Source organism: Linepithema humile, chromosome 2 (genome assembly GCF_040581485.1).
Source record: "Linepithema humile isolate Giens D197 chromosome 2, Lhum_UNIL_v1.0, whole genome shotgun sequence".
In the NCBI taxonomy this organism is placed as follows: domain Eukaryota; kingdom Metazoa; phylum Arthropoda; class Insecta; order Hymenoptera; family Formicidae; genus Linepithema; species Linepithema humile.
Window position 1 is genome coordinate 32273052 of NC_090129.1, and position 14758 is coordinate 32287809.

General features: G+C 39.3%; 1 protein-coding gene across 2 annotated transcripts; it reads left to right on the plus strand.

Moving 5' to 3' along the window:
• The first annotated feature begins 7729 nt into the window (after positions 1-7729).
• Positions 7730-10964, plus strand: LOC105674784 (cuticle protein 19-like). 2 transcript variants are annotated; one of them, XM_012371345.2, is made up of 3 exons: positions 7730-9055; positions 9673-9910; positions 10696-10964. In XM_012371345.2, exons 1-3 carry the CDS (start codon positions 9044-9046, stop codon positions 10860-10862), a joined length of 417 nt encoding a protein of 138 aa, XP_012226768.1. In that variant the 5' UTR covers positions 7730-9043; the 3' UTR covers positions 10863-10964. The 2 variants fall into 2 exon arrangements, with proteins under 2 accessions (XP_012226768.1, XP_067206838.1); XM_067350737.1 differs by lacking the exon at positions 7730-9055 and having other exon boundaries at positions 9096-9910.
• Positions 10965-14758: the final 3794 nt, after the last annotated feature.

Consider the following 14758-nt stretch of genomic DNA (forward strand, 5'->3'; position numbering starts at 1 on the left):
AACGAGTCGGAGTAATCGAAAAAATCCGCTTGCGCGCTTTCTCCGCTGTTCCCGGCGAGAGGACGAACAAAAATCTGCGCACCGCGCTGCAATCGAAGAATTGCGTTACTTTTACAGCGGCGCGGGGATGAAAAACATTGATTGACCATTTCGGCAATTGGCGTGTAATGAGACGGTAATTTCACAAGGCATCGTCGATCGTATACGACAACGTATCTCGGAAAGTACCAAAAAAGGTTTATAACAACACTCACTGAAATACTTGAAAAAAAAGCGCATATTTATCGAATATAATACTGACGTAATGAATGTTCTCTCACTTGAATCACTTAAATGTGTACACTTCGAGAGACTACGTAATCAAATTGTGTAATAAATCAAGATTAATCAATAAATATCTCGAATAATGTTCACATTTTCTTTTCAAATTTTAGTTAACCGATTGCGATCAACAAATTTTATTCTGCTTGACATAATTGACGTAATTAAATGCAAATCTGTAATTGTATTGAATTATTTTCCATCGTCAATATTTAAAAAAATAAAAGTTCGAATATTGTGTTTTATTAATACGATTTCATTTATCGCTTGCCACTACTATACAAATCATTTCTCGAATTCGCGAGCATGATTGGCCACTTCAGCCAAAAATTATTGCCAGGCTCATTAATAATCGTGCACAAAATTCATCACTCCGACAAAAGATATTGTTGTTAATCATTCCGTTAAAGCAGATATTTGACGTACAAGCTCATTGATAAATTACAATCCCATTATTGACGCGCATATCACGAGTGCATGCCAGTCGAAAATGCAATGAGTTATCAATAGTCTATATTGCAATAGCCGATATCCTGCTATTCAATCGACACACCTTGACACTTATTTGTTCTCGTGTCTACAATCTCTGCTTTATTACTTAATTTCGTAACCATACAATTTTCTTAATTTTTTTAAAAATCAATAATACTCAATTGCAACGACGAGCTATGAATTTACCAATTACAAGGCAGTGACAAAGTACTTCGTACACCGTGTAATTTTCAAAGAATCATCATCGCTTCCACGACTTGGTCACATCTCTTACTCTGCGGTATCAGAACCAACCGCGGGATTCTACAAACGAATTAATAGTTAGAAGGGAGTTTTTTTCACGCTCGAGGGTTGCTATAAAACAATCCTTTGGTTGCCGAGAGCAGTTCACCGGCGGTTTTCGTAAAGGAAGAAACATGGGCTTTGTAAACCAAAGTCGATGGTGCAGTATTCGATATCGTAAGTTGATACGCCGCGGGCACGGACGGGGCGTATTACCCGGGGCGCTCTGGCGCAACGGAAATTCGTGTTGTACGAGGTCGACCGAAGGTATGCACACGTCGTTTATAATTACGTATTCTCGCGCAACAAAACTGTGGAAGTGTGTTGCATCTTTTGTGAGCGCGTTACGCCGCTGACGTCGCAATAATTGCACGTCCCAGAAAGTATTACTATGGAAACGTTATACAACGCGAGAGTTGCCGCGCGCTGAATAATTTTTAGTTCTATGTAACCGTTAAATAATAATTAAAGCAAGAATATAATATGTCGATGCAATAAATTGTATTAAAATGGCGATTATAAATTCAAGCATTTGAACAATAAATGTATTAAAACTTTATTATAAATGGTAATTGCAATATCGCGCTAACTAAAATAACAGCATTAATGTTCTTCCAGTAATTACCGGCTTTGAACAAAAAATAGCGCTTTTTAGAAAATTTCGCATATTTGAAGATATCCTCGAATAAAAAATCACAAAGTGCTTTTTAACGCCGTAATTAGAAAAATAGTGTGTTCTTAATTAAGGCTATATATCCTTAATTAAAGCTTTCAGTTTTCTTGCTTATAATGCTTGCACAATATGCAATGCTTCCTTTTGAGGTGAATATTACAAAATGGAAGCTTAAAAAACACTATCGTAAAGCGTTTCCTTTAACGAAAAAAAACCACACAATATTATCCATTTTCATAAAATTATTTAGAAAGCGTTATAACATATATTTATTGATCTCTCGCTCTCTGCAGAGATGTCTCACTTTTATTTTTATAAATTAAGTGCATCGAAAATTTAAATAAAAAAATTATACGCTCAAAATAGAAACTGAACATAATAATTTCGAGCAATAATCGAGAAATGCCGACTAAAAATATTATAAAGTCTGGTAAATATATGATAAAGCCGCTAACTTCACCTCGCCAGGAATTTCCTGAATGGTACATTTTATCGCGAAAGAGTCCTGAAGCTCTCTCGCTCTTTGATATCCAATTTGCGGGAAGTGGACGGATATTAACCTTTCATGATCTCGCCCGGGCAAAGAACTACACGTATAACGTGAAGAATAACACGAAGAGGGTTCAGCACTTTTACCTGGCCGCGGGCGAGGACGCGGGCTCCCGGCCCTCGCAACCCGTACGATCGATCCAATTTCAAGTTTCGCCGATCTCATCGACCGAAGGGGCGGACCGCAGCTTCCATAAAACGAATCGCCGGAGCCGCGTCGCGCCGAACAAAGTATCACACAGTCGTGACCGTAAAGTACGAGCGCGGCGTGTTTCGGAGGTCTTTATGTGGACGGTAAAAGCGTCTCGGCGGGTCCGTTCTGTGGGTGCACATATTCCGTGGGCGCGAGAAAATAATGGCCGGGCTTTTTTTCTGACACAATTTTCCATTACACGCCGCAGCGACGGCCGACACGAGGAAAATGAATTCTGTCCCGCGCACACGTGATCACCCTTCGATTAGAGATTTAAGAGATTAACTTTTCCAATTATTCGCGGCCACCGATTTGCCTTTAACAGCGAGCGATACGTCGACGAGCGCGGCGTTGTGTCGGCCGCTTTACATAATGCTTATAAGCTTTCCTTTACGGAAATTGATCGTTCTTAAGATATACATAGAAGATGCAGCAGCGGGTGAGTGTTCTGAAGAATAATTCATAAAAGAAATGTCGAAAAGAAAATTTACACGCAATTATCCTCGCATTTTCTAACAGATTAAAAAAAATAACACCTTGAGACATGTGAGTTAATTTTTTGTTTTTGTATTCATTAAAAAACGATTCTTAACATAAATTGATATTTCACACATTGCCACTTATTGCCGTAAAAAATATTAATCTGAAAACTGATACTTTTTTTCTGGCATTACGTAAAGGCATAAAGCAATTTTATTTATCGACACTATTTATCGGTCACTGTAGAACATCGATACAACACCGGTGATCCGCACAACGTTGATCTGGCGCGCAACGCAACTCGATCTCGCGCTCTTAATTAGAATTTCGAAGTAATTGGATACCTGGCCTTGCTCTTAATTAGAACTAGGAAGAAACAGGTCCGTTTCTTGCCCGGTCTTGCGGACTGTTAGCTAGGTACATCCGCCACTTTTCCGGCGCAACTCGGTAAAAACGCGAAGACCCTTCGCGGTCGCTCGTATCCGCGCGCGCCTGTTGAATTTAATTGTAAGTGATACGAAGGGGGGGATGAGAGTTTATTACGCTTTTGCCGGGAAAAGCTCCCTGGCGAAGCCAGCGCGAATGAAATGCGCGGGGGCTTACGAAGCTTCACTATCCCGATACAGCGTACCTGGAAAACGCGCAAATATCTACGTGAACGCAAATTTAATTGAAATGTATAGTCACATGAGTTCCTATTATATTTTCATTTAATGTAAATGCTAGTCTTTCGCTGTGTACGTGGAATATCACATATTTGACAGCGATAAAAATATTGCTCCGATAGAAGTGCCATGAATTATGTAGAATAAATTTTCAATCTCTTACTGCAGCGGAAAAATTAATTAAAAAATTTTAATTAACTATCCGATTTACTAAGTCATTAAATATGCTTCTAAATTTTAGCCTCGCTTATATTCTTATATATTTTAGATATATTCAGATGTGTCCACCGATATTTCGAGACCTATAATGTTACACTTTTATATCAAGATAATAAAAAAAAAAAATTATAAGTTAACGACATCAATTGATGAATCTCATTAAAGCATTGATTTTAATGAACCGTGCGGATATTAATTATTTTTCTTTTGCTGCGAATATTGTGAAAAATATGTGACTGACAGAATAGATATATGATAAAAGATCTCCACATCAAGAGTCCATCAATGTAGAATCATCAGAAAAGATCTTTCTAATTTTCGAGGGAAAAATTTTCTTCTAGAATTCGCTTTACCGCAATCGCGGTAATGTCATTACATCAAAATGAACGGGTCCACCTCGCACGAGTTTCTGCTGACCGAATGCCGCGAGCATTGACCGATCGCTCTCATCAGCACGCCGCAACATGTTTTTATCCAATCACGTACTCGCGCAGCACTCCGACCTCTCGAGTCAGCAGCGCGACGAACCGTTGCGGAGGATCCCGGACTGCCGAAAAGCAGAAGGAAGTGCAAAATTCGCTGCACGGGACGAGAGAGCAGAAAGGGGCTGCGAGCCGAAATTTCGTGTCCGCTCGTTGAACAATCGCAGCAAACGGGATTTGCTCGTTCTATAAGGAGATCGGTTAGCCATTGTGTTACTGACCCGGGGCCCTGCCAATTTTGTTGCCAATTCCGTCGCCAATTTCGCTGCCAATCTCGTCGCCCGCGTTCCTAACGCGGATAATCGCATTGCGCAAACGCTTCGACAATTTCTATTAAGTTCTCTTAGCAGAGACTACGGTTTGTGTGTGTGTGTGTGTGTGTGTATGTATAAGAGTGGGTGTGTGTGTGTGGGTGGGCCTCCGCTGATTGTGAGATGGAAACGTTGAATTTCCTCGAGCGAACTCGCCGGAGCTGACTGGCGAAACAACATTTCCCGGCTTATAATCCTTGCCCTCGGTTTCGACTAACAACTTATCATGGCTGTCATCGATTTAATAACGGAAGAATAACGTCACAAACAAAAAGCTTTTCTTTTTTTGAAATATATTGAGCTGGGCACGAGAAAAATTGATTTCTTCTTCAAACAGTTTTATACTTTTTTAAACGATTTAGAAAAAACAAAAATACAATGAGAAATGCAGATTCGATCAGAATTTAGAGATGGAGATATATTTTTGAATTTCATCGCGTCGTGTCTTTTTATCCCTCTTTCTCTTTCTCTGCTAACATTAATCATGAGGAAGACAATGTTACACAATCGATTGCTTTTTTTTTTTAAATTTGTTTACAAACTTTTCGTACGTCTACGCTCGCGACTAAGTTTTTCTTACATATTTGACGCACGTCGCATATGATTACCATTTTAAATATCATTAACAATTATAAATAGCTACAAATATCATTAACAACTATAAATAGCTTCATAAATATATTTATCTACAAAATTTTTATACATTTAGATATCCTCCGTTAAATCTTTCTTACGTATTCTTGTATGTCTGTTGTATAATTCTATCGTTTTCCAACTTCGCTAAACCAGATTTATGAAGTTGTTTTGACGATTCAATAATATAAATATATTTCGTAAGACTACTTTCTATCATTTAAAAATAATGAGATGGCAGTTATTTTCACTTTTGCCGTTCTATATAAACGCTACTTCGTATCAAGCACAAAACAAACTCTTCTAACGCGTCATTTATATAAGTGACCACAAAGGAATGCGTTTTAATAGGATTACACAACTCAAAGGGACCCGTCGTCTAATTTATCAACGTTTATCATGCGTCACGACGTCTTCCGAGCCAGACGCTTGATCGCAACAATCAGGCGAAGGCTTGTTAACATAGATGACGTTCCTTCAATACTGCTGGCTGCACCGCCGAGGAGTACGATTTTAACTTGAATATATCGCGCTTGCTCGTCAGGCGCAGCAGTTTGAACAAGAACCCACGAGTGCCATACCAGGCCTCCATATCCTCTTTGAAGTTTCGCTGATGTAAAATGGAACGCGTTAATGATTTGGTTCACGCTGCCTTCATATATACATTACTGCTATCTTACCTCTCGCTGCGTTTATCTTAAATTTTTCAACAATTTTCAAGCGACAAAATAGGACGTTCCATAAAAAGGAAAAATTCAATAACAGTAAATGATATTACGTGCAAAAGATAATTTACTTCTACACAAAATGCTCCGTAAATAAGCTGCCAAATTTTGACAGCGTTCTACAAAAGATATTAAATTCCACAAAAAAATGAGAATGCGCGGAATTAAAAGAATATGCAAATAAAGGAAAATGACAGCGAGTTTCAACAGATTGATAAAATTAAACAAGACACGATCTAATTTGCCTTTTACAATAGAAGCGCCGATCCGCATATGAGAATAATTTCATCTAGTTAGCTTAGATAACTAGATAATGTTGCTTCCAAATGTAGATTACAACTAGCGTTATGTAAAACAATGTAAAACACGCGTTCGCGAAAGATGCCGTTTCTGATTGTAGAAATTGTGGTATTTTACGCAAAATTGCAATAATAACACTCAAAAAAATGATCTTGCAATAATAGCTAAAATTTTCTAGGTGTAAAAAATTAACTAAAATAGATAAATGATTAGCAACTGTTGTGATATTGCATATGTAATTACTTAATCAGTTTAGATGATAGAAACAGAATATATATCTGTATTGTTTGTGAACTTTAAAAAGAAAGTTTCTCTAAAGCGCCTATCTATATAAGATCAATCACGTGTTAGATCATGCAATGAATAACATTTAGCAATGGTATTTAAATTTTTCAGAAGCTATTGCTAGAACATTACTGCTATAAATTCTATATGTGACAAACAATGTTTTCACAGATACGAAAAATAGCGATACATTCTTGTTGCGATATCTAGAAATCTAACTACATCAGCGAAATATTTTTTTGAGTGAAAAATATGAAAAAGTCGCGTTCGACTAAAATTATCTCTCGCTTGTGTATTTCAGGTTATTGAAGTGTATCATCGCCGTGATGGCGAACGGATATCCGTATCCGATACCTCACTGTCTTGTATAAAGCCGCCATAATGCTAAACATATTGCTCGTGGCCTCTTACTGTTGAAGCCATTACTAATCCGTTATAAGACCTTGTTACCTATACGTGACTAATTGGAACAGTAAATTAAGATTCACTGCAGCCATATTGAATAAGCTGTCAGAAAAAAGAGCACATTAATTTTAACATACGGTGCAAAAAGAAAAATTTACATAAATTTACGCTTCTGACATTGTTAATCTAATAAGTCTGCATCGCACGATCGAAAACTTTAACTCATAGAAAATAAGAAAACTGCGTGAATATAATAAATAGCATGGAGAAACACGGCAATAAGAGCTGAACTGCAATTGATACTTATAAATTATGGCGATGCTTATAAATTTTACATTTTGTATACATTCAGAAATTAATTTAAAACTTTCGAAAATTACGTAATATTTTTTCGTCCACGTTTGGATTAAACACGTCGTTTAAATGCATCGCCAACCGCGCGATCTGGCTTTTATCATATTAATTGAATTTAAAATAAGTCTTCGCTTATTTCATAAGTAAATATAACATTGATAATCGCGATCATGTGTCGCGTCACTTTCTCATTTGATAATTTCGATATAGATTGAATATCAAATGTCAGTGATAGCGACATGAAAAGTGTCGCGACGGCAAGACTCCCCTTTGCTGCATGACAAATGAAAACCTGCATAAATACCAGCAGATTAAATTATGTAAAGTTACATGGAGGGTGCGCAGGCTAAATGTCGCTAATGCGGCGCATCATTCGCGCACGCCGCCCGAACGCGATACAACGCTTCGCGTACGAATGCGCGTTACAGCGCGCTGCAGCGCGGATCGATACGGTCGTTACTAAAGCAAATGGACGGATTACGAGTTGACTGCGTAAAACAACCTCTTTCTCGGGCAGGCGGGCTGCAACCAGAGGCAGATTGTTGCGAAGCTGATCTGGTCGATGCATCCCGTGGAATCTTGTATGCGAGAGGCACTTGCGGCTATCTTGCGAGTGCGACTGTGCACTCAGGCGAATTGAGGAAGTTTTACATTTGTCGGTTTTAATTTGCAAATACGGGCGGTGCACGCGGTGTGACGCGAGCCGAGCTAATGATCGCGTATTGCCGCACATAATCGAAGCGTCCCTTTGCGTATCCGAACAATTGGACCGCTATGAGGTGTCGAAAGCTTGACTTTATTCGGCACACTGGATATGCCCGGCGCAGCACGCGTTTACTTTGTCTTTCTGACGGCTGCGGAGAGTTATGGACGAGAAGGTTAAATCTCTGATATCAAGCGTATCACGAGTTTGGATTTCATCACGGTGCGCGTTACACGTGCGATGCATTTGTAGTATAAACGTGTGAAGCGAGTGTAACGCCGCAAAATTTTCCAATAATGAAGCCAGACACTCTAAGAATGATAATAACCATTAAACCAATCAAGCCGATAACATTTCATTGCAGTAACTTAATTATTAATAATTATTCGTTTCAGCACGGAGCGAATTTTTATGCAAACAAACTGCGAGATTAAATTGACGGTTTATTTTGTCCGCGGAGAATAGATCGCAGTTTAATAAAATTGCGCTATTCAAATTTTTCTGACATTTGTAGAAATAAACAGTGGAAAAGTTGTGTAATAAATGAAGATTACGATATCCGAGGGAAAAGTTAATTTTCTTCACATCTCGAATGGCCCATCGTCGTATTCAAATATTACCGTCACGCTTCGTACTCCGCTACGATCGCCAATAAAAGCCAACCGTTTCGTGAAAAAGTCTTCCGTGACACAATCGATAGAGCGAAATCGATTGTTACTTCAGCGAAACGGGCATCCACATGCGTCGCGTTCACTATAACGACGGTAGTGCCCAATCTTATGCATAGGAAAGCGATTGGTTCACGCCGTTTTTTGTCACTCACAGGGACCGTTCTATACGTCTATACTAAATAACAGCGGGGAGGGGAAAAGGAGAGCGAAATTCTCTCGGTAAAAATAAACGCCGCGCGCTATATAAACATCCGCCGATATCGACAGGCGTATCATTCGCATTTAGGAATCATTGGAAACATGATCACAAAGGTTCGTATCGATCTCAAAACTCTATTCTTGATTAATCAGCCGATTATTGCGGCTTAACCGTAACGTGATCCATTTATAATTTAATTTCAATTTCACATACATTTAAATGAAACATAAACTTAAATATAAATAATTTGCAAATATTATAGAATATATTATAGAATATTAAATTTCAAGTTGCTCAAAATTCAATATTATTCAACATTTTGTAAGTAATAAAATGTAAAACCTTGAAAAAAAGGAGGCAGGAAGAGTCTTTTTCTGTGTTATAATATTCATTTAGTGCACTTTGGAACATCGACGTAAAGAGTACCTTAATAATTCATATAACCGCTTTTGGCAAAGTAATTTCAATTTTGCGATCCTAATTTACTTACTTAGTTGCATGCAACATACCTACTTAATTATATTGCAACTATTTTCACATATTGCGCTAAACTAAAGGTTTTTCATCAAATCACGGTGACTTATCACAAGCGGACTGCATAATTCATAAAGTAAAGAGCCCTTACTTCTGGCCAGTCGTATGAAAACGGATCTCTTCTCCTTGATATACCAAAATTCGCTCCGCGCTCTGTATACGGGAGTCTATGTAAATGGCAACAATTTGTCGGCAGTTTGTCCTACCATCGGTTGTATTGGCCCTCATGGCAATCCAAAGTGGATTGGCGGGGCACGCTCACAGTTTCGCGCACTTCCACGGCCCGGTCGAAGGGCCCGAGCACGAAGTAACCGTCCACGATAAGCATGGCCATCATGTAGTGGACTACGTCGCGCATCCCAAATACGACTTCGCGTACGGCGTCGAGGACCATCACACTGGCGATTATCACGGACAGAAAGAACACAGAGATGGTAAGTCGAATTCCTCATTTTATACAAAATCGCAGATAAGACGATTTCGATACACACGATTTATAAAACGTAATTTTGGTTTCTAATAAAATTATTTAAGCTACGTTAAAATGATCGCGTTTATATTTTACCGATATTATTCCGTTTTCTGTCTGCGTCAAAAGAGATGCAAGCGCTTGAAGTGCACGCGTTACGATTATATTTCAGACGTGTCTGAACGAAAAATTAAACTTCGTACATTATTCAAAATTTTTGTAAGCATGTAAAGAGTTGTTGAATTTTTTTTTTACGATGTTTGCGCGGAGCACGCGGCATGTTTGAATGTTGGTAAAGTTTTGGAAAATTTCGATGAAAGTTTGTCTGGCGGATCTCCGCGCGAGATATTCGGAGGAGCGTGGCTCTGAATCGCAATAAGCGCGGCGGGGAAAGCCGCGTTTAAACCTGTCTGCGCATTTTCCTCTTTTTCGTCGCCCGCCGCGTTTTTGCATTTAACGATGTCCGATGGCGCGGGTGCCGTAGTTAAAGGTTATAAATGATGGGGTCAGATTACACGGAGGTACGCTTTAGCGCGCGCGCGCGCGCTCCATTTTAATTAAACATCGCGACGGTAGTCATATTGACGTAACATAATATGTGGGCGGCACCTGCATTATCGGTAATATCGATGACACACCCGCGTATCTAATTCTCAACAATTAATGCGCCGTTTGCGAGCAACGCTCGCCGCGAGTAACGATCGCGCTTCACTCTAGCAACGCCGCCGCTCGTTTTTTTTTCGTTCGCAGGAAAAAAGGTCGTCGGCGAGTACACCGTGAAAGAACCGGGCGGCAACACCAGGACCGTCACTTACCACGCCGATCCACACGGTGGATTTTTTGCACATGTCCACAATTCCGGCGGCAATAACCATCATGGCGGTACGTACGGCGGTCACGAACACGGGCATTACTGAGGACGTCAGGAAACCCCAAATGTGATGTGCGGCGTTAAAGCGCTTATAAGGTCGCATCCTTGTTCCGTTATGATTGTTGAATAAATATTTGCTGTTTTTGAATTCGCGGCGTGAACTTTTCCTGATTTCGATAACCGAGACTTTTCTACATACATTTTATAAATAGCAGAAACGCGCGCACTCACGGTGCGGCTATTAGTATTTTCCGTCGCGGACGTTATTGCGACTTCGCCTGTGTAATCAAAAGCGTTATTACTTACGGAATCGCAACGGCAATTCGGAAGTGCAGGCAGAACAAATAAATGGACAGATTGCGTGTATATAGGTCTGGCTCAATGAACGAGGTGTTCTAAGCTTCGGCGAACATATTGGGTCACGTATTGAAGCCACTGTGATCGCTATCGCGCGAATAGACTAGCAGAGATTGAATTGCACTTGCGGTGGCCAGACGCCGCATTGAATAGCGTGTTTTCCATTATTGCATTAAAAGGTACACACTAAAGGAATAATTTAAAAGACTGGAAATAATTTTAAAGCTCTGTACAAGCTGTTAACCCGAGGCACGGTTTCATGCTGAAGAAAATGTCCCACTGTTTACATTAAATTAGCGTTCAAAGACGGAAACTTTGTGAATGAAAACAGTTTACCTTGCGCTTTAATCTATATTCGTATGTTTCACGTAAATCTTTAATGATTTGCGAATCTCTCTGCCAACAATTTTCTTCGTGCAAATATCTCGCAATTATTTTTGATATGTGTTTAAATCTGCAAATAACGGATCAGCGTTGGAGAAAATAGTTTGAAGAGGATCAGTCACAAAATATAACAAGTCTAAATAGCGAAATAAAATAGCGCTAATTATAATGACACAGGCATACCCGAGAAGTAATTATCGCAGTTCGTTCGGCTGAAGCTCCGATTAAAAGGGTGAAATTAAGACAGCGCTCTTTGAACTAGAAGAAATATTGCGCCGAGAAAGAGAGAGCGTCGCGTCTCGCAGCTGAAGCGAGCTATGCTTAAATGTCGAGAAAGCTATCACGGAACGTAGCTGCTCGGCGTTACAGAGAGCGCATTAATTTTTCAAGGCGCATCAGCGATGCGAATAGAAATTAACCTTGTACATGCGCCATCGGCTTTCAAAGGCAAGTATTTCACATCAAGCGCGTAAATGTATAGAAGGCCTCTCTGCGAAATGTCTAAGACGAGTCGACGTCTGTTCGTAAGAGTTCTTTTGAGAACGTAGTTGGGATAATTTTTTATTTTTTTAGTTTTTTAGTTACACAATATTAAAATTTCATTTAAACGCTATTGCAAAAAAGGATTCCGAATAAGCAGCATAGGCATCCGTTGTTAAATGTAATGATATGGAAATGAATACCGGGAATGTAATCACTATAAATATACTAGACCGCGCAATTCGATACTTTCGGCCGAGCAATTCCAGCAACTCTGCTCGTAATTCAGCGCAAAAATCCGTCCTGGGATAAATCACCACGAACGCGGCGGCGTACTCGACCCCTGTATATTACGCGAATAATGATGATTGATCATACGAGAGGAAGAAAACCGCGGGCGATGATATATGAACAGCGAAACGTACGGCGCGCACGTGGTTTCAATGATTCCATTTATGTGAACGATAATGCAGCAGGTCTTCTCCCTGCATCGAGGCCCTCTTGTTCTTTCTCCTTTTCCGTTTTGTTTTCCTTTTCTTTTCTTTTTTTCTTTTTACAATCCGCTACCACGCGCTCATGAGCGCGGTTACAAAAGGGCTGCTTTTGGTTCGCCCTTACTTGCGGAAGTGATAAATGAAATTTCGCGCGCTTCCATCCGCCGTGGAAAAACAGACAATTCCAAAACTACTTCTTCTCTAACTCTGTGAGGAGGGTAATTTTATCGGCGTGTGTTATTCCGGTCACCACCGTCGCGCTCTTTCTACACTTCCGATTCCCTCAGTCATTCCTCGACGCTGTCCTGCGGACGCCGACTAATCTACAGAACTAAATAGCATTGTCCGGTTCTTGCTTAGAAGGGGCCAAAGTGTCAGCAGGAATCACTCAGGACAAAGGAACATCCGAATTGGCGATTTCAAAAATAGATAAGATTGCTTTTGATTTCGGCGACAAATTGGCGACAAATTGGCGACGACAACAGATATCAGAAAATTATCCTCCACACATAATGTTTAAAGTTGAGTGTTTGTTACGCCTTTGCGATTAATGATTAATTTGTAACAATAACAAGCATTAAGACGATAGTTATTTTAAAGCAGACATTTCACGGTTTACCGAGAGAAAGAGAAAGGAATTTTAAACTATCTTGATGGCTATCAATCGCGTGTCACATAAATTCGGTATAAATTTGTATGTCGGAAATTCATTAAAATGTGTGTTTTACACGATTTATTTCATCAAAATCGTTGTTTGAGAAGAATGTTAACAAAGCGACCATATTCCGACCATTTGTGGTCATTTCATTTCGCGGATATTTATGTGTAATTTTAATTCGTCTATTTATTAACTTTTAAACGCGCGTTACAATAGTAAAACACTCTAAAGATATATTTTGATGGAAAGTGCGGAAAATGCTTGCAATCGGACAGAAATAATGATTATTCGAGACAGTATTAACGCCCACAAAATAAAGATGCAAAAGATATGATAATAGTCTATTTATTGAGATTAAAATTTAAAATGTAAAATAAAAATATATTTTTTTTTTATACTACATTAAATATTTTATAGCATGTTAAATAAATATTTTGATATTGATTGAGATATTATCGTTACCGTTTTTTGTTTGTACTTTTTTTTTTTTTTATCTGTATGTTGTTATTATCTTGCTATCTTGTTGAATATAGCGACTGAAACAGAACAGACGGTAAGGCCGCTCCGTCACATCGTTATCTTTAAAACTGTACAATTGCGATAAATGTTAAAAAATTATCTTTCACAAATAACTACTAATCCATTATTATAATATTTTCATAATATTTTTTATATGCAAAAAACGCTGAAAGCTTGCAGAAGTAGTTTAGGCGTAGCATAGCTGCGGCGGATGACGCGTAAAATTGATCGCTCAATTTTTAGTTTCTCTCATAGATCCATTGCCTCAAAATAGACGGATCGGAACACAAATCAGTGTTCTTGAGTGATTTTACAAAATCTTTAATTCAGCCGTGAGCCGTGGCATCGTGGCCTGTCAAGCGTAACCACATTCAGACGTCGTCACGTGAGGGGGGCAAATTGTCGGAAACAGCCGGCGGCAATAATGCGAGATGGACGTGATAGGGTGCGATCGATTTTCTCGATCTCGGGGGAAATAGAGTCCTTATTATTCCGACGGGTAAGGCGCTCCCACGATGGCATTGTTATTCGATTCCAGGCGGCGCGGCTCATTCCCTCCGCAGCGGCTGCACAGTCACCCTCCACCCTTTTCCCTTATATTTCCTTAGCCTACTTCATGCCCGCAAAAATCCAATTCATCCCGAGACGCTGGACAAGAATATTCCGAAAACGTCATCGTCGCGCGGACGCCCGCACGGCATAACAAACCGTTGCACGTAGAATTCGAGTTATTCCCAAAAGAAATCCGGCGATCGAAAATCATCGCCGTCAAAAGGAATCCTACAAATTCGCCACGCTATACACAATCCAATGCAGGCTACTCAACAAATCATGGCACAACCGGCGATGAAAGGCTCTTTTGTGAAGAAATAATTAAACGGTAAGGAATAAAGTTTTTTTACTTGTGCACTTCCCGAGAAAAATAAACAAAAATAATAATTTCTATTTAAATTTCTCTAATTAGATCATTTCTTTTGTCTCTTTCTTTCACACGATAAAAGAACATAAATAGGTTTTTGTCTTCAAAATTTGTTTAAGTTGCGTTAAGTC